The 19,658-nt window shown below is 45.2% G+C and overlaps 1 protein-coding gene and 1 pseudogene across 1 annotated transcript; one reads left to right on the top strand and one right to left on the bottom strand.

Annotated features, from left to right (window-relative positions):
- Window positions 1–11,645: 11,645 nt before the first annotated feature.
- LOC143783283 (uncharacterized) lies at window positions 11,646–14,118 on the bottom strand. The gene is made up of 3 exons (XM_077271692.1): window positions 13,998–14,118; window positions 13,672–13,831; window positions 11,646–12,624 (listed from the first exon to the last, which is right to left on the bottom strand). Exons 1-3 carry the CDS (start codon window positions 14,092–14,094, stop codon window positions 11,646–11,648), a joined length of 1,236 nt encoding a protein of 411 aa, XP_077127807.1. The 5' UTR covers window positions 14,095–14,118.
- Window positions 14,119–15,987: 1,869 nt separating this feature from the next.
- LOC143783642 (U2 spliceosomal RNA) lies at window positions 15,988–16,166 on the top strand (annotated as a pseudogene).
- Window positions 16,167–19,658: the final 3,492 nt, after the last annotated feature.

The raw sequence follows: 19,658 nt of genomic DNA, 5'->3' as shown, positions 1-19,658 counted from the left end.
TTGTCAATATGTTTGAGCACATCTGGACTTTTATTCTACTGCAGATAATAAACAGTAATTGGTGAGATATATTAGCTGAAATGGAGCTTGGTTTCCGGTTCAGTTACTGTCCATGATTATATTAGTTTCGTTTATCTGCTCGGCAGACATGGGAGGGGAAGTCTAAGGCAGAAAACCACTCGGTCTCATTCTATTTGTTCTTACTGAATCGATCAAAACCGGTTGCACTTGCATGTCCAGCTCAATGTACTCAGTATAGACTAATATAGTGTATTACCTGGTCTCTCACTCCTAATTATACAATGCTATCCCCGTGAGGAGTAAGTGTGGAAAAAAACTGGGAGATTTTTTAACCCTTCAAAATCACCATCAGGGAAATGCATTGGTGGTCGTCACGCACGCACTCACTTCTCAGCACGTGACATGGGAAGCATCTGCAAGGGTTAATTTATCTCTTCTCACTTAACCCAGCTCTAAACCTCAGTTTTAGGCTATAAAGTTAGCATAAATCCCACCCCGACAAATTCAGCAAACCCCAATTTCTTAATACTGCTGCCACCACTCATGAAATACATGGGGTGATGACTCCCCAAAATATATTACTGTCTGACAATCAAACAGTCACACACTCTCTCAAATGTTATGGATTTTTTAGAGCATACAAGGACCAAACAAAAAGATTTAAAGCTTTAATATAAAAATATACAGTGCTTACAATAAAAGATATAAAAAGATAAAAATAAAATGCCACACAAATATGCAAAACAGTTATAAAATAAAAGGTGAGAAATACCATAAATACCTGAATGTTTCTGCCTACAGTTATCTTCTGTTTCCTTGAGGAAAGGAAAAATTAGTCATCATAGACTCATAGAATGGTAAAATTGGAAGGGATCACCTGAGTCATCTGGTCCAACCTGCTGATCAATGCAGGTTTCACTAAATCATCCCACACAGATGTCTATCCAACCTCTTTTTTGAACACTTGCATTAAATGGATTTTTAGAACAGGGAGATGGAAAAAGAGCTCGCTCTGTCCACTCCACGCATTGAGCGGTTATTGCGGTATCTCCGGGAACAGTGCACTCCTTCTCTGATCCGGCTTCCAAATGCAGATTGAACTGAAATCAGCACAAGTTGTGCTATAACCCATTATGTGAATTCTTTTCAGGGTCAAAGTTGCACATTTCAGATGCCAAGTGCATTTTGCTTGATTTAACTTGACCAATTGCAACATTTTCTGTGCGCATTGTTTGCCCCTATGCATGTCAAGCATTGTATTGCGTTCAATATGAAATCTATCAATCAATCAATCAATCTCTCTGTCATGTCCCACGACTTGAGAAATCATTTAATGTTTGCATTGTTTGTGTTCCATCCTTTCTTTCTAGGCAGAAGTTTGCCTTTCCCTTTATTTTGTCCCAACTCTCTCACTGTAGTCCTGTGATGTATGTTTGTTCACGCCCTTATTCTCCATTTTGTCATCATCCCCATATCTGTATGCATCCTATTACATGTCCTCTGTTGAATATTCCTTTTTACCTGCTGCTTTCATCATAATACAAGAATTTCGGTTAAAGCAATCCTCTTTTCCTGGAGTCTTCTTACATGAGAACGTGGCTGAGTTAAGCTATCTGATAAATCGGTATGAACGTGAGTACAGGTCAATACGGAAGCGCCCAAAAGAATTGGCCTATCCAGGCACCACTGCGTTCTACATACCCATGAGTCAGAATAGTAAAAAGGAATAGCCTGCCTTCAGAGACAGTAACTCAAGGTCTGTGCTGAACCTCAGTGGAAAAGGACATTTCCCAGATACACAGTAACCCAGTTCCCAGCCAGACCCCAGTGTGCATAGAAGCACACACTGCAGATAAACAGTGAGAAGTATAACCCTCATCATCCACTCTTCCTGCCTGCAAGCAAATCATGTCTGAAGCAAGGAATACAATGTCCCTACCAGACTTACAAACACAGGACAGAGACCCAGATCCCCATCCACCAGCTAGTGAAAGAGGAAAACGTACAGTTAAACCTACATGGAAAGTCATGGAGAATTTAGAGACTGAAAAATGTGTTGTATATAGTGATGTGTCTTCACTGTGGGAGAAAGTGCTGAGTCACATAGACACTGTATCAAGGCCTGCTTCTCATGAGTTACCACTTGAGGGAGCCCTAGAACAATTATGCACAGCATACCAAAGGTATATGGAGAAGACTGATCAATACATTATTCTCCTGAAGAAACTGAATTTGCCAGAGACTTTAAAAGAATTGCAAAGTTTCCAGCAGCTTAATTCTGAAAGGGACTGCACCGTACGCGACATTAAGACAAAGATAGAGGCTAAAATTGCACGGACACCAGATGCATCATCTCGCTCATCCAAATCGTCTAAGCACTCAAAACGCTCATCTAGGTCAAGTTCATCAAAATATTCCACTCTCAGCCAGCAGCTTATAAGGGCACGTGCTAAGGCAGAAACGTCTAAGATACAAGCAGCCTTTGCGCAAAGGAGAGCAGATATGGATGCAGCCACAGCACAAAAGAGAGCAGAAATGGATGCGGATGCAGCACGCAAGGAAGCTCTGGAGAAGGAATGTGAGCACGCAACAGCCATGGCGGAGTTAAGGATCCTGGAGCGAGCTATCAGTGGGAGTCAAAGAGACAGCATCAGTTTGTGTGAAGTGGAGGCGGAGGACCCTATTGAACGCACAAGAGACTACGTGCTAAGCCAAAATGGCGAACCGCAGATCATCACTAACACTTCTGATGGCGTTCATGCTTCTCCAGGACACCAGGATGCCGATCAACTTACAGAACCCTACACTCAAGGTCAGCACAATGCTCCCAAACTTGAACTTCCTTCGTATTCCAGTATGCGCCAAGACCCTGCATCTCATCAAACTCCACAGGCTATTATCTACACGCAACCAAATATACCGGCAGGTCATTATACTCTCGACAACCGCACAGTGCCAGCTCCGCATGTAGCAGAGACTATACCCACCAAACCGGTTGCTGGACTAAATGCATATGCCACTCCATACTTACCCACGTTTCAAGTCCAAGACGTCTCCACTCCTATGTACAACACCGCTCAGCCCACATTCGTGCATCCTAAGTCAGAAAGAACAGACATGTCCGACTTCGCAAGGTACATGATTCGCCGCGAACTTACTAAAACCGGTCTCACAAGGTTTGACGACCAACCTGAAAATTACAGAGGTTGGAAAAATGCCTTTAGAACCGTAACTAGTGACCTCGGCATCACTGCTGCCGAAGAGCTGGACCTGCTAATCAGATGGCTAGGACCACAATCCACAGAGCGTGTCAAGAGACTCAGGTCTGTACATATCAGTAATCCAATGGCTGGTCTCATGGCTGCATGGGAAAGACTAGAGAAAAACTTTGGCAGTCCAGAAGCCATAGAGAATGCACTGTTCAAGCGTCTACAGAGTTTTCCAAAGATATCAAGCAAGGACAGTTCAAAGTTCCTAGAGCTCAGTGACTTGCTGTTAGAGCTCCAGCTGGCCAAGGCAGACACCCACCTACCTGGCCTCAGCTACCTGGACACTGCTCGTGGAGTAAATCCCATTATCTCCAAGCTACCGTACAACGTGCAAGAAAGGTGGACTACACTAGGGTCAAAATACAAGAAAGACCATCAAGTGTCATTTCCTCCATTCTCCTACTTCTGTGAGTTTATAAAAGACGTGGCAGAGCGCAAGAACGACCCAAGCTTTTCTTACCAAGAATCCAGTGGCCCAGCTTCACCTCCTTCTAAATACGTCAGCGCACGCTCGAACGACAGAAACCGCAGAGGTCCAGTGTCAGTGAAGAAGACGGATATTCTTCCCTTACCAACACCAGCCCCAGACAAGAGTAACAAAGGTGAAAAGATAGAGAACCCAAATCGTGAATGTCCCATCCACAAGAAGCCACATCCCTTAAAAAAGTGCATCGGCTTCAGGAAGAAACCGCTCCAGGAACGCAAGGAGCTTCTAAAGAGGTTCGGGGTATGCTACAGATGTTGTGCTTCTACTGAACACCTTGCTAAAGACTGTAAAACTACAATTAAGTGCATGGAGTGTGACAGTGAGGACCACGTACAAGCACTCCACCCATTCCGTCCTGACTCTACACTTACTCCTTCCCCCACCACGAGCCATGGCGGGGAGGACGCAGCTCAAACTGCAAGCCATACCACAATATCTTCTTCATGCACAGAAGTCTGCGGAGAAGACCTCTGGGACAAGTCCTGTGCGAAGATTTGCCTGGTGAACGTATATCCCAACGGTCACCCAGAGAAAGCCGTGAAGGTGTACGTCCTTCTGGATGATCAGAGCAACCGATCACTTGCAAGGTCAGAACTCTTTGATATGTTTAACTTAAAGGGAAATGCCTACCCTTACACCTTAGGTACCTGCAGTGGTGTTACAGAGGTTTATGGGAGAAGGGCCAGTGGTCTTACAGCGACATCTCTCGAGAACACCGTCGAGATACCGTTACCTACACTGGTCGAGTGCAACCAGATTCCATCCAATCGAGAAGAGATCCCAACGCCAGAGGCTGCTCTTCATCACCAACATCTCAAGGGGATAGCAAACAAGATACCAGCCCTCAACAACAGTGCAGATATCCTGATTCTGCTAGGCAGAGACATCCTCCGGCTGCACAAGGTGCATCAGCAAATTAATGGACCACACGATGCACCATTTGCCCAACGCTTAGATCTAGGCTGGGTAATCATAGGCAATGTTTGCATACACAAGATGAAGAGACCTAACAACATCTCCTCTTACAAGACACACATTTTGTCAAATGGTCGCAGCACCCATTTCCAACCATGCCCACATCACTACTGGGTGAAAGAGAAAGTGAGCAACACCAAGTGGCAACAGGAATCCTTCAACAACATGAACACACTCCAGTCCTGGGAAGAAAACCTCGGGTCATCAGTGTTCGATTCCACAAGTAATGACAACAAGTTGGCACCCACAAGGGAAGATAAAGAATTTATAAAGGTTATGGATAAAGAATTTGTTCAAGACGACTCCAACAGTTGGGTAGCTCCTTTACCCTTTCGTTTCCCAAGAGTGAGGTTGCCGAACAACCTGCAGCAAGCAACTGCAAGGTTCTCATCCTTAAAGCGTACCCTAAAGAGGAAACCAGAGATGGAGAAGCATTTCATTGACTTTATGCAGAACATCTTTGACAGAAATCATGCTGAACCTGCGCCACCACTGAGGGAGGGAGAAGAATGTTGGTATCTTCCATCCTTTGGTGTCTATCACCCTCGCAAGCCTAATCAGATCAGAGTGGTGTTTGACTCCAGTGCTCAGTTTGAAGGCCTCTCTCTCAATAACCTGCTCCTAACTGGGCCCAACCTGAACAACAGCCTCCTTGGAGTATTGATCCGCTTCAGACAAGAACCTGTTGCCATAATGGCCGACATTCAGCAGATGTTTCATTGCTTCATTGTGAAAGAAGACAACAGAAACTATCTTAGGTTCCTATGGCACAAGGACAACAACGTCAACAATCAGGTCATAGACTACCGGATGAAGGTCCATGTCTTCGGCAACAGTCCCTCACCTGCTGTGGCGATCTATGGACTGAGACGGACAGCCCAGGAAGGTGAGAGAGAGTACGGTTCCGATGCTCGGCAATTTGTAGAGAAGAACTTCTACGTGGACGATGGGCTCAAGTCCTTGCCCACAAGCGAAGATGCAATTGACCTACTCTCCAGAACACAGGAAATGCTATCCACATCAAACCTCAGACTCCACAAGATTATCTCTAACAGTCAAGAGGTAATGAACGCGTTTCCATCTGAGGACCATGCCACAAACCTAAAGGACCTCAACTTGGGTTCCGATGTTCCTCCAACACAGCGCAGCCTTGGTCTACTGTGGGATATCAAACGGGACACCTTCACTTTCCAAGTGTCAACCTATGACAAACCCTTTACCAAACGAGGAGTCCTATCTGTCATAAATAGCATCTATGATCCTCTCGGGTTTGTAGCACCCATCACTATTCAAGGCAAGATACTGTTAAGACAGCTTACGGCCGAGAACACGGATTGGGACACCCCGCTCCCAACTCAGAAACAGCAAAGGTGGGAGGCGTGGAAGAAGTCTCTGAAGTTCTTAGAGCAACTCCAAGTCCCACGTTGTTATTCTCCAAGATCACCTTCGACTGCAATCAGAAGAGAAGTCCATATTTTCTCTGACGCATCTACAGAAGCCATAGCCGCAGTAGCTTATCTGATGACCTTAGGAGCTAACAAGGTACACTGTGGTTTCATCCTGGGTAAAGCCAAATTAACTCCAAAGCCTGCACACTCTGTACCCAGACTCGAGCTTTGTGCTGCGGTATTGGCAGTAGAAATTGCTGAAGTTGTACAAGACGAAATGGACATTACAATTGATTCCTTTACTTTCTACACTGACAGCAGGGTGGTACTCGGGTACATTCACAACCAAACAAAGCAGTTCTATACATATGTGAGCAACAGAGTTGAGCGCATCAGAAGTTTTTCTACCCCTGAGCAGTGGCATCACATCTCCACCGATTTAAACCCAGCCGACCGAGGTACAAGACTCGCAGCGGCTTCTAAGCTTGGTGACAACATGTGGTTGACGCCTCCCAGTCTCCTGTACGAAGATTTCTGTGCGAACAACACCAAAAATGCTTATGAGCTGGTGGAACCAGAATCTGACAAGGAGATAAGACAAACTATCTCTGCTCACTATACTTCAATGACATCTAGGCAAGGTTTGAAGTCTCATCGTTTTGAACGCTTTTCAAGCTGGTCCTCCGTTGTACGAACTGTAGCTCGTCTCATTCACATTGCTCGCTGTTTTACAAAGGACAAGCCCTCAGGGTGCCATGGTTGGCACGTGTGTAAGAGTCGTCTTACTGCCGACGACATAGACCATGCTGAACAAGTTATCATCAGGTGTGTGCAACAAGAAGAATATTCACATGAGATTGGCAGTATTACCAAGGGAGTCAGCGTGTCCAAAAACAGCACTCTACTCGACTTGAATCCAGTAGTCGATCATCTCAAGTTTCTAAGAGTGGGAGGACGTTTAAGTAAATCAGACCTATACGATAAGGAGCAGAACCCTATCATCATTCCAGGTCGACATCATGTCACTACTCTGTTGATTCGGCACTATCACGAACGAGTACAGCACCAAGGCAGACATCTTACTGAAGGTGCCATCAGGTCTGCTGGCTTGTGGATCATGGGAATGAAGAGGTGCGTCTCTTCAGTTCTCCATAGATGTGTCAAGTGTCGAAGGTTACGAGGAAAACACCAACAACAACAAATGGCGAACCTCCCAGCAGATCGACTGAGCATGGACCAACCGTTTTCATATGTTGGTGTAGACGTCTTCGGGCCATGGTCGGTTGTTACCAGGAAAACCCGTGGAGGAGCCGCGAACAGTAAGCGATGGGCTGTCCTATTCACCTGTCTCAGTATCCGTGCAGTTCACATCGAGGTTATTGAATCCATGGATACCTCCAGCTTCATCAATGCCCTAAGAAGATTCTTTTCCATCCGGGGACCTGCCAAACAACTCCGGTCCGACTGCGGCACAAACTTTGTAGGAGCCTGCAAGGAACTGCAGTTTGACAACTTCTTGTCCGACAATGGATGCACTTGGGTATTCAACCCTCCACACTCTTCACACATGGGTGGATCTTGGGAATGCATGATTGGTGTTGCACGAAGGATCCTCGACTCCATGTTGCTGGACCATAAACTTCCCCTTACTCATGAAGTTCTGGTCACCTTCCTCGCAGAAGTGTCAGCCATAATAAATGCTAGACCTTTGGTTCCAGTATCATCCGACCCCGATGCTCCAACGATACTTACTCCAGCTACACTCCTTACACAGAAGATTGGAGCCGCTACAGTCCCACCTGGGAATTTCGATAACAAGGACATTTACAAACGTCAGTGGAGACAAGTTCAACACCTGGCTAATGTGTTTTGGCATCGCTGGAAGACCGAATATTTACACTTGCTTCAAAACCGTCACAAATGGCAGACGCCCAGTCCCAATCTCCAAGAAGGAGACCTTGTTCTCTTAAAGGACAAAGAGGCTCATCGTAATGACTGGCCAATGGGACTTATCACCAAAGTCCTACCCGGTGAGGACGGAAAGACTCGTAAGGTAGAAGTTAAGGTGACAAAAGGGGGCTCTACCCGAACCTTCTTCCGCCCGGTCACTGAACTCGTGCTGCTTCTACGAAAGGAGGACATCACATGAACTGAACATGCTCCTGGACGTTGTTCACGGCGGGGAGCATTCCTCCTCATTCCCCAGTTTATTGAATGTTGACATTTTCCATTGGATTGAACCCTTAACATTCCCATTGGATTCTGGGTTGGTGGAAGAGTTTGCATGTTTGCGGCTTCCCCAATCTGAAGATGGGTTTTATATACTTGAACTTATCTTTCGGTGTGATCTACGGGTCAACAACAACGAGTTGGACTTAAAAATCTTTTATGTTTATTATTGCATGCATGTTTTCTTCCTCTTGTTTTTTCAGGTTCGAACGACTTCGAAAAATTACGGACATCGTGAAATCCAAGGATTTCAGACGGGGAGTGTCATGTCCCACGACTTGAGAAATCATTTAATGTTTGCATTGTTTGTGTTCCATCCTTTCTTTCTAGGCAGAAGTTTGCCTTTCCCTTTATTTTGTCCCAACTCTCTCACTGTAGTCCTGTGATGTATGTTTGTTCACGCCCTTATTCTCCATTTTGTCATCATCCCCATATCTGTATGCATCCTATTACATGTCCTCTGTTGAATATTCCTTTTTACCTGCTGCTTTCATCATAATACAAGAATTTCGGTTAAAGCAATCCTCTTTTCCTGGAGTCTTCTTACATGAGAACGTGGCTGAGTTAAGCTATCTGATAAATCGGTATGAACGTGAGTACAGGTCAATACGGAAGCGCCCAAAAGAATTGGCCTATCCAGGCACCACTGCGTTCTACATACCCATGAGTCAGAATACTCTCTTTACTGGTTGCAACCGGCGTGTGAAGATGTGGACATGTATTTGGCCTTTGTTACAGTGTTGCAAATAGACCAGCTGCAAAGTTAGGCCGCTTGCTATCAGTACTTAGTGCTTTCATTTAAGTAACCCATGAGTAGTTCTGCCATACATAGCCCATTTGTGACAGCATGATTTCTTTTGGAAAACGCTGTCTCCCTCTTGTGGACCACTGACTTTTAAATTTTGGTGCATAGGTATTTAAAAAAAGGAAAAATTGTGTCTGTGCTGATCATGAATATGCTGCCTATCTACACCTGTGTGAGTATTCTAATGCTTTCTAGCAACCAGGTGTGCTGCCTGCATTAGTGTACGTTCACATTTGCGGAGTGCGCCGCAGCGTCGTCGCCGCAACGCACAACGCAACAAAAACGCAATAGAAACGCATGGTTTTTCGACGCATGCGTTCAACGCATGCGTCGAAAAACGCTGCGTTTTTTGGAAACGCAGTTGCGTTTTGACCAAAAAACGCTGCGTTTTTCGACGCATGCGTTTTCCTACAGTGAGTCATTCTTCATCACCCAAAAAAAAAAAAAGTGTCTACACACTAGATAAGGACCACCAATGGCTAGAAGAGGGTTGGTGTAATGTAATTGTGTATATATACCCTGGCAGAGATGAATTCCTCCCATTTTGCTGGTATTCATGATGGAGCGTCCCATGGACAGTATCTACATGGATATGGAGATGGAATTTGCCTTGGCTAATGCCTATGCTGTCGCCTGTTTTCATCAAAGGGAAAGGGAAAAACGGAGATGGAGTCGTCGCCGCTTTTGGATACACCCTATCGTGGAAGTCCGGGAGAGCCGTGGAGCATACCATTGCTTGTTTGGCGAACTGAATGACAACCTGGAGAAATATTTCGAATATACCAGGATGTCTCAGGACAGCTTCCGCTATCTTCTGCGTCAGGTGGAAGGATCCATTAGCAGGCAGGACACGCAGCTCCGGAGAGCTATTTCCGCAGAGGAACGGCTGCTGGTGACTCTACGGTACGTAGCTGTTTGAATGACTGTGATATGTTCTTCCCTTTGTTTTTGTTTTTGTTTTTTTAAAAAAAATTTGGGGTTTGGTATGGTCAATGTACTTTTATAAATTGCAATGTACTTTAATGTAATTTCTTTATCTTCTTGGCAGTTTCCTGGCTACCGGAGAGACCTTGAGATCACTTCATTTTCAATTCCGGATTGGAGTCTCCACTCTTTCCGGAATTATTGCTGAGACATGCCGCGCTTTGTGGGATAATCTCCGGGAGGAATTTTTACCCGTCCCTACAAGTGAAATCTGGGAGGCCAACGCACAGAAATTTGAGCAAGTGTGTTCTTTTCCAAACTGTATTGGCGCAGTGGATGGAAAGCACATTCGGATTACCAAGCCTGCGAAAAGTGGATCCCTTTTCTACAATTATAAAAAATACTTTTCAACTGTGCTCATGGCAATTGCCGGTGCGGACTGCCGTTTTCTCGCAGTGGATATTGGTGCGTTTGGCCGTGCAAATGACTCACGCACATTTAAAGAGTCGGATATGGGCCAAAAATTATATGGCAACAATTTTAATTCCCCCCAGCCACGACCTCTACCCCACACCGAAGGCCCTGCGATGCCATTTGTTGTGGTTGGGGATGAGGCATTCCAAATGTCTGCCAACCTATTGAAACCCTACTCCAGTCGGGGCTTGGACCATACAAAAAGGGTTTTCAATTACAGACTGTCCAGGGCCAGAAGGACTGTGGAGTGCGCCTTTGGCATCCTTGTCTCCAAATGGCGTATATTAGGATCCGCCATTAATCTTAAAATTGAAACAGTGGACGAGGTGGTGAAGGCTTGTGTGGTTCTCCACAATTACATTATGGCCAAAGAGAGACTGAATGTGGAACTTGATGAACCCATAGCCAACCCATTGCCCGATTACCATGATCATCCTCTGAGGACAAGTGTGGAAATTGCGCAGATGAGGGATCGTTTTGCGGCCTATTTTGTGTCAGATGTTGGCCGTGTGTCATGGCAAGATCAAATGGTGTAGTGTTATCTTACTGTTGGACTGTATTCTGGTTTTAACTACACCAATAAATACCTCTACTGTGACTGTGTTAAAAATATAATATAATAATAAACTAATTCTCCAGTATTATGTGCAATAAATGTAATCCGTTTAGGTTGGTTTGGTTATGTCAAATTTGGCATCTACTATATACTAGGAAAAGTAGAATAGAAACATATGCTCCACTTCTGTATTTATCACCCACTCCTGGTTTTGGGTTACAAATACTGATGTAAAATCCTGACCAAATCCTGATGCAATCCTGAACGTGGACACATACCCTTAGTGTTTGTAAACACCTCATACAGCAATGAGAGACACCCAAAAAAAGGCAAAATAAAAATTGTAAAAATACTGTCTGACATTGCATATATGAGGTGTTTGAAGCACAAAATATGTGTAGATGGCGCACGGTGTGAATTGCCGAGAAGTATACTGGAAAATAAGAACAAATATTGTTGTTTTAAAATGAACAATTTTTATTGGGGGGAAACAGAAAAAAAAGAAGGGGAAATAAACTTAGGGGGTATCAACGTCTGCCACCATGGGGGAATGGTATGACTCTGGTTGGGAATGGGGAGAGGAAGAGGAGGATGATGAGCCAGAGTCCAGGAGGCTCGATGGCAGGTCCAAACCCTCCGCAGGGTAGACTGGGGAAGAAACCGCCAACTCTGTAGGGGAGGGAGGAGGCAACACTAGTCTTGGCCTGGTTCTTGAAGGGCCCTGGCTGCTCCTGCTGCGGCTAGAGCCCCGACGCGAACTAGGTGTCTGTATTGGAGCAGCCAGAGCCTCAGTGTGTGTCCTCTTCCTTCTTTTTCTTTTTTTCTCTCCTGCGGCAGCTCCCACATCATGACGGCTACGGGAGGATGAGGGCCTGGCAGGAGCAGGCGTCGGCGGCACAATGCTATGGTGCCTGTGGTGGCGTCGCTCGGCACATGGACCTCGGTGGGGTGGCTGGAGTGGCTCTGCAGCAGGAGTCGGAGTCATGCTAGCCAGCGACGGCACTACGGGCATTGTCGCTGACTGCATGACCCGAGCCTGCTGCAGAGCCCTCACGTAGGCAGTGTTGCAGGCCTGCATCACCGAAATCTGGAGTTCCGGTGTAAGGTGTTCCACCATGCCCTTAGCAATGGTACTAAAAAAATGTTTGGCCGGGCTCGAGAGCTCGGATTCCATATTTTCAAGGCGCTGGTCGATATTGGACAGACGAGTGTCCATTTTATCGCTCAACGCCTTGAAACAGTTCTGGAAAACCGTGCTCAAATGCAAAAATTCGGGCATGGCTGGCCTGTCCGAGGCCCGCTGGCGCTGTCGGGAATTCCCGAACGAAGGAGCACTAGAGGCCTCGGGCAGGGGAACACCTGATGGACCGGCTGCCGGTTCTCCAGATGGTGGTGCAAGCCTGCTGTCGCTGTGGGAGGGCTGTGACGGGTCAGATGGCGATTCATGAAGGTCCGCTCCTGCGGGGCGAGCTCGCTCGAGAGTGCTGCTGTGTGTCCTGTGAAAAGATAAGGGAAAAATTAGTCTTCAAATAATAACCTATCACTTACGCCAACTCCTGTAATAAAATTAACATTACATTACACAACAATACATTACAATCCTCTGTCTCTCAGTCTGTGTGGCCTATAATAACTTGCTGATTGTTATCGCCAGCTGACCGTTATGGCTGACGATAACAATCATGGACATACCAATGGCAGAAAATGACTGTTCATTCCCGCTGCCAAAGCCTTTTGACCGCATACCACTGTCATGGGTAAAAAAAATTTTGGTCTAAAACTCTCTTGACGCTGCCTATGCCGCAAAAATAGTATAAAATTTAAAGTCAAGATAAAAATTAAAAAACAAAAACAAAAACACAGTGACTTTGCTGATCTGATCGCAGGAAAGGCCATGACGTTAGGATCATGTGATCGAGACGTCATCATTATTCCTGCGATCAGAACTACCCTGACTCAGAACGTAACCTGTCATGGACTACAAGGACTCACGCTAAGGCTATGTGCACACGTCAGGATTTTGTCAGGAGTTTGTCAGGATTTTGTCAGGATTTTGTCAGGCTTTTTCATCAGGTTTTGTAGCCAAAACCAGGAGTGGGTGATAAATGCAGAAGTGGTGCATATGCTTCTATTATACTTTTCCTCTAATTGTTCCACTCCTGGTTTTGGCTACAAATCCTGAGGAAAAATCCTGACAAAATCCTGACAAAATCCTGACAAAATCCTGACGTGTGCACATAGCCTTAAACAAAAAAATTACTAATGGGCTATATACCATTCCACTAGGGAAAAAGTTACGTGGATGGCCAATATGCTACGCTGACTACATGGATGGCCAATACACTATGTGCATGGGAAATATACTATGTGGATACGTGGCTAGAACGTGTACTATGTGGCTGCGATATAGTGGCCTGGCAATATACTATGTGGATGCACAATGTACGTGGCTGGGCAATGTACTATGTGGCTGTGCAATATGCTATGTGGCTGGGCAATGTACAATGTGGCTGTGCAATATGGTATGTGGACAAAATACTTACTGTCGGCGGCCAAGGATCGGTCTTAAGAACTGTAATGCCCTGTTGTATTTGTGGGGCACAGACTTGGCCGCAGCAGCACCACTCCGAGATTGCTCCTCAGCACGGATTCCCTTATTGAAACGGTCCTTCATGGATCGCCATCTGGTCCTCAACTTTTTAACTGTGAATGCAAAGAAAAAAAAAGGTTACATATTTTGCATTTTAAAAGGATAAAACAACCGAGTGCGATGCAAAGTTTAGGCGTTGATCGCATCACACACGGTTGTGTTTATCCTGGCAAGATGGGTCATAGCAGCGTATCAGCACGGCGTATCAGCAATACTCACCAAAGTTGCTTTTGTCACTGCTTGAAGCGCTTTCAAAGCCATCCCACAGCGACTTTGCCACCTCAACCCACAAACGCCTCAACACCACCTGGTCCATGTGCCGGGGGTCACGGCTGTCCCACAACGGGGATACAACACAAGAATAGACCCAAACAAAATAGACACATGTCCAAATTTTTAAAAATAAAAAGTTACAAAAAAATACCTTTATTTATACAGGAAAAAAAAAGGCACAATGAAATAGCAAACTAATGAACGCCATACTTTACAATTACAACAAGACATGATCCAAAACAACACCATCTGGTGACTTATAACCACAGAAATACATCAGAAAAAGGCGATAAATACCATTCTAGATAATAAGCAATAAACATTACGGGACAACCGCTGTTACAATATACAGCAACCCAAAAGATAAACCATAGTCAAATAGAAAAAAAAAAACATGAAACTAAAAAAAAAGGGCCCCACCAAAAAAAAAAAAAAAGAAACATCCATTATACTACACACTTGGCAATGCAAACAGTCAAGGAAGGAGATATATGCCATACGGAAAATGACGTTAAACCATCAGAGATAAAAAAATAAATAAATAAATAAAAAAAATGAAAATAGAATGGCATATAGCCGCACGGAACAACACATGAAACATCATAAATGTTGCCCCCCCACCAGCAAGAAAAGACACTCAAGGAAAGAAAAAAAAATGCCAACAGCATAATAAAACACAGCAAGACATGAGCCAATAAAACGCCATACGGTTACCCCCAACAATAGAAACCAGAAAAAGACATGCACCAGAAATTTAACAATAAAAAATCAGCCAAAAAAAAGACATTGAACAACCGCATGACACCAGAACAACCCAAAACCAATCCAAAACCAATCCAAAACCAAGCAAGGCCGAAGACAATAAACGCCATCATAACGCCAGAAGTACATCAGAACCAGATTAAAAAAAACAATTTTTCAATAACAACCCACAGTGCCATAACCGTACAATAGCACAGACCAAACATTGCACAAATTAAATCAAAATCAAGAAATAAAACACAGAATAAAAAATATGCAAAGATAAATATATACTTACAGGTTTGGAAAGCAGATTCTCCTCTCAGTCTTGTCTTGTGTGATAGCCTTGTGAAAGACAATGCCAAACCCCTTTTTTTTTATATATATATATATATATATATATATATATATATATATATATATATATATATATATATATATAGTGTTTTTTTAGTATCTAGACAAAGTCTAGACAATGTTTTGCATTTTTTATTGGAAAACGCATGCATCGTACAACGCACCACGACGCAAGTACTTGCGTCGTCTGCGTTGTCAATACAAGTCAATGGGGAATAAGGCGCATCGACGACGCAAACACGACGCATGCATTTTTTAAAAGGACGGCGCCGCCCGAAAAATGCAACATGTTGCGTTTGCCGCGCCCTGACAGGTGCGCCCTAACGCCGCATGCGGCGTACAACGCAACACAACGCATGACAACGCATGTACATGCGGCCCCATGCTGCGCCAATGTTAAAGATAGGGCCGCACGACGCATGCGTTTTGTTGCGGCGACGACGCTGCGGCGCACACCGCAAATGTGAACGTAGCCTTAGATAGAATCTGCGCGCGGAACCCTCACGTGTCACAATGGGCCCTTGGCCATGGTCTGGAACCCTCACGTGTCACAATGGGCTGGACCCCTCACGTGTCACAATGGGCCCTTGGCCTATAAAAGGCAGTGCGGTGGCAGTCCTCTTCAGTCTGCTGCTGGAGCAGCGGCGGGCAGCATGGTGATAGGTAGGCAGCAGGGTCTATACCCCGCCTCAGGGAAGACAGCTGCTCGCTTGTTTGTTTTTTGATTTTACCTCTCGCACACCTCCTCCTGGCACTCAGTAGTGCACATTGGAACAAAGGGGGAGGGTTACAATAGGTGGGGTTATGCAGATTAAAAACAAGTGGCCACTTGCCGCCGCCGCCACTCAAGATCAAGTGTAGCACCTGTTCTTATCAGTTTAATATCTGATACGTCTCCTATTTGGGGACCTTATATTAAAGGAGAACTCACCACCTCTCGTGGCAACCTGTTCCACTTGTTGATCACCCTCACTGTCAAAAAATATTTTCCAATATCTAATCTGTTATGAATTATACCATATCAGGTATCTTTCCCTCCTCATTTAAACATGCCATCATAACCCCTTTACTTAAAAAGCCATCCCTGGACCAGAACTGCACTGCTAACTACAGACCTGTCTCTAACCTTTCCTTCATCTCTAAACTCCTGGAACGCTTGGTTCACTCCCGTCTAATCCGCTATCTCTCAGATAACTCTCTTCTCGACCCCTTACAATCTGGTTTCCGCTCTTTACACTCCACTGAAACTGCCCTCACTAAAGTCTCTAATGATCTAATAACAGCTAAATCCAAAGGTCATTGCTCTCTGCTGATTCTCCTGGATCTATCTGCCGCATTCGACACTGTGGATCACCAGCTCCTTCTCACTATGCTCCGCTCCATAGGCCTCAAGGACACAGCCCTCTCCTGGTTCTCCTCCTACCTATCTGACCGCTCCTTCACTGTATCTTTTGCCGGCTCCTCTTCCTCTCCTCATCCCCTTACTATCGGTGTTCCGCAAGGCTCAGTCCTAGGCCCCCTCTTCTTCTCTCTTTACACGGCCCCTATTGGACAAACAATCAGCAGATTTAGGTTCCAGTATCATCTCTATGCTGATGACACCCAATTATACACTTCTTCCCCTGTCATCACCCCTACCCTAATTCAAAATACCAAGGATTGTCTGTCTGCTGTCTCTAACATCATGTCCTCCCTCTACCTGAAACTAAATCTCTCCAAAACGGAACTTCTTGTGTTTCTCCCTTCTACTAACCTCACTCTACCCAACATCGAAATTACCCTGGAGGGTTCAACCATAACTCCCAAGCAGCATGCCCGCTGTCTTGGGGTCATATTCGACTCCGAACTTTCCTTTACTCCCTACATCCGATCACTCACTCGCTCTTGTCATCTGCATCTTAAAAACATCTCCAGAATCCGACCTTTTCTCACCGTTGAAACTGCTAAGACTCTTACTGTCGCGCTTATTCATTCTCATCTGGACTACTGCAATTCTCTTCTAATCGGTCTCCCTCTTACCAAACTTTCTCCTCTCCAATCCATCTTGAATGCTGCAGCCAGAGTCATATTTCTGTCCAGCCGCTTCACCGATGCCTCCATCTTGTGCCAGTCATTACACTGGCTACCCATTCGCTACAGGGTCCAGTATAAACTCATCTCTCTCACCCACAAAGCTCTCCACAGTTCTGCACCGCCTTATATCTCCTCTCTCATCAGTGTCTATCGCCCTACACGTGCCCTCCGTTCTACAAATGACCTAAGACTAGCATCCCCCATAATCCGAACCTCACACCTCCGTCTCCAAGACTTCTCTCGTGCTGCGCCAGCTCTCTGGAATGCACTTCCCCAGATGATCAGACTGATACCTAGCCCCGACCTATTCAAGCGAGCTTTAAAAACCCATCTATTCAAACAAGCCTACTACACCAACTACTCAGTAAACTAAAGGTACCTTCACACGAAACGACTTTGTAACGATATCGCTAGCGATCCGTGACGTTGCAGCGTCCTCGCTAGCGATATCGTTTAGTTTGACACGCAGCAGCGATCAGGATCCTGCTGTGATGTCGCTGGTCGCTGAATAAAGTCCAGAACTTTATTTGGTCGTCCGATCGCCGTGTATCGTTGTGTTTGAAAGCAAAAGCAACGATACCAGCGATGTTTTACACTGGTAACCAGGGTAAACATCGGGTTACCAAGCGCAGGGCCGCGCTTAGTAACCCGATGTTTACCCTGGTTACCAGCGTAAAAGTAAAAAAAACAAACACACATACTCACCTGCGCGTCCCCCAGCGTCTGCTTCCTGACACTTACTGAGCGCCGGCCCGAAAGTGAAAGTGAAAGCACAGCGGTGACGTCACCGCTGTGCTGTTAGGGCCGGAGCTCAGTCAGTGTCAGGAAGCAGACGCTGGGGGACGCGCAGGTGAGCATGTACTGTTTGTTTTTTTTACTTTTACGCTGGTAACCAGGGTAAACATCGGGTTACTAAGCGCGGCCCTGCGCTTAGTAACCCGATGTTTACCCTGGTTACCCGGGGACCTCGGCATCGTTGGTCGCTGGAGAGCGGTCTGTGTGACAGCTCCCCAGCGATCAAACAGCGACGCTGCAGCGATCGGCATCGTTGTCGCTATCGCTGCAGCGTCGCTTCGTGTGAAGGTACCTTAACTTTGCCCTGTTCCCTCCTTCCAAATATTACTCTGAATCTGCACCCTACTATTCATCTGTCCCCTCACCCTCCATGCACACGATAACTGCACTTGATACTTGACTATTGCACTTAAACACACGGGCTGATGACCGGATCATGCAGCTTTGTATGAAAATCCCTATGTATTATAATTGCCAGACCTGAAATAACAAGCACTTTTCACCTATTGTGTCCCCCCATTTCCTTGTAGATTGTAAGCTTGCGAGCAGGGACCTCACTCCTAATGTCACTGTTTAAATTGTCTTAACCTGTATTGAATTTATTGTTTGTACATGTCCCCGCTTAATTGTAAAGTGCTGCGGAATATGTTGGCGCTATATAAATAAAAATTATTATTATTATTATCTAATCTGTTATGGATCACACTAGTATCCTAGTCAGCCCCACATGTGAACAACTTCTTTTGTGCCACCCAGTTATTTAAAGTCCTGATCATAGGCTCATATTTCCAGGATGACCTGGATTGGCGCATTTAAAAATTGCTGTTTGTGACTGGACGATGGGCTAATTTATGGTCTTGCATTTCAGATATTCTGTGTCTCCGCCACTCCTCTCTTTACAGTCAATAGGAAATATTCTGCCTAGTACAGACTATTTGCTAACCCCTTTGAAGCCCAGGGTCCAGGAGCTGAGGTGTCATCTTTGACACCTCCAGCAAAAGCCCCTTTGTGGTTACAATACTGGTATATACAGTTTAACTCTTTTGTCAACTAAATGTAACTCTACTACTGTTATAAGTTCCCTTATTGATTATATATTTCCTTTAGGCCGGCGTCACACTAGGTGTATGAAAATACGGTCCGTTTTTTACGGCCGTAATATGCAGAAATGTTCCCAAAATAGTGATCCATATGTCATCCGTAGGCAGGGTGTGGCAGCGTATTTTGCACATGTAAACCTCCGTATGTAATCCGTAAGGCATCCGTACGGCGAGATTTTCTAGCCGGCTTGCAAAACGGACATACAATGGATCCATGGGCTGAAATATTCACTAAAACATATACGGTATACAGTCTATATATATATATATATATATATATGTCAGTGAGACATATACACTCACCAGCCACTTTATTAGGTACACCTGTCCAACTTCTTGTTAACACTTAATTTCTAATCAGCCAATCACATGGCGGCAACTCAGTGCATTTAGGCATGTAGACATGGTCAAGACAATCTCCTGCAGTTCAAACCGAGCATCAGTATGGGGAAGAAAGGTGATTTGAGTGCCTTTGAACGTGGCATGGTTGTTGGTGCCAGAAGGGCTGGTCTGAGTATTTCAGAAACTGCTGATCTACTGG

This window comes from Ranitomeya variabilis, chromosome 6, assembly GCF_051348905.1.
Source record: "Ranitomeya variabilis isolate aRanVar5 chromosome 6, aRanVar5.hap1, whole genome shotgun sequence".
Taxonomy (NCBI): domain Eukaryota; kingdom Metazoa; phylum Chordata; class Amphibia; order Anura; family Dendrobatidae; genus Ranitomeya; species Ranitomeya variabilis.
Note: the sequence above shows the minus strand (reverse complement) of the source record. Positions and strands in the feature narration are given on the sequence as shown.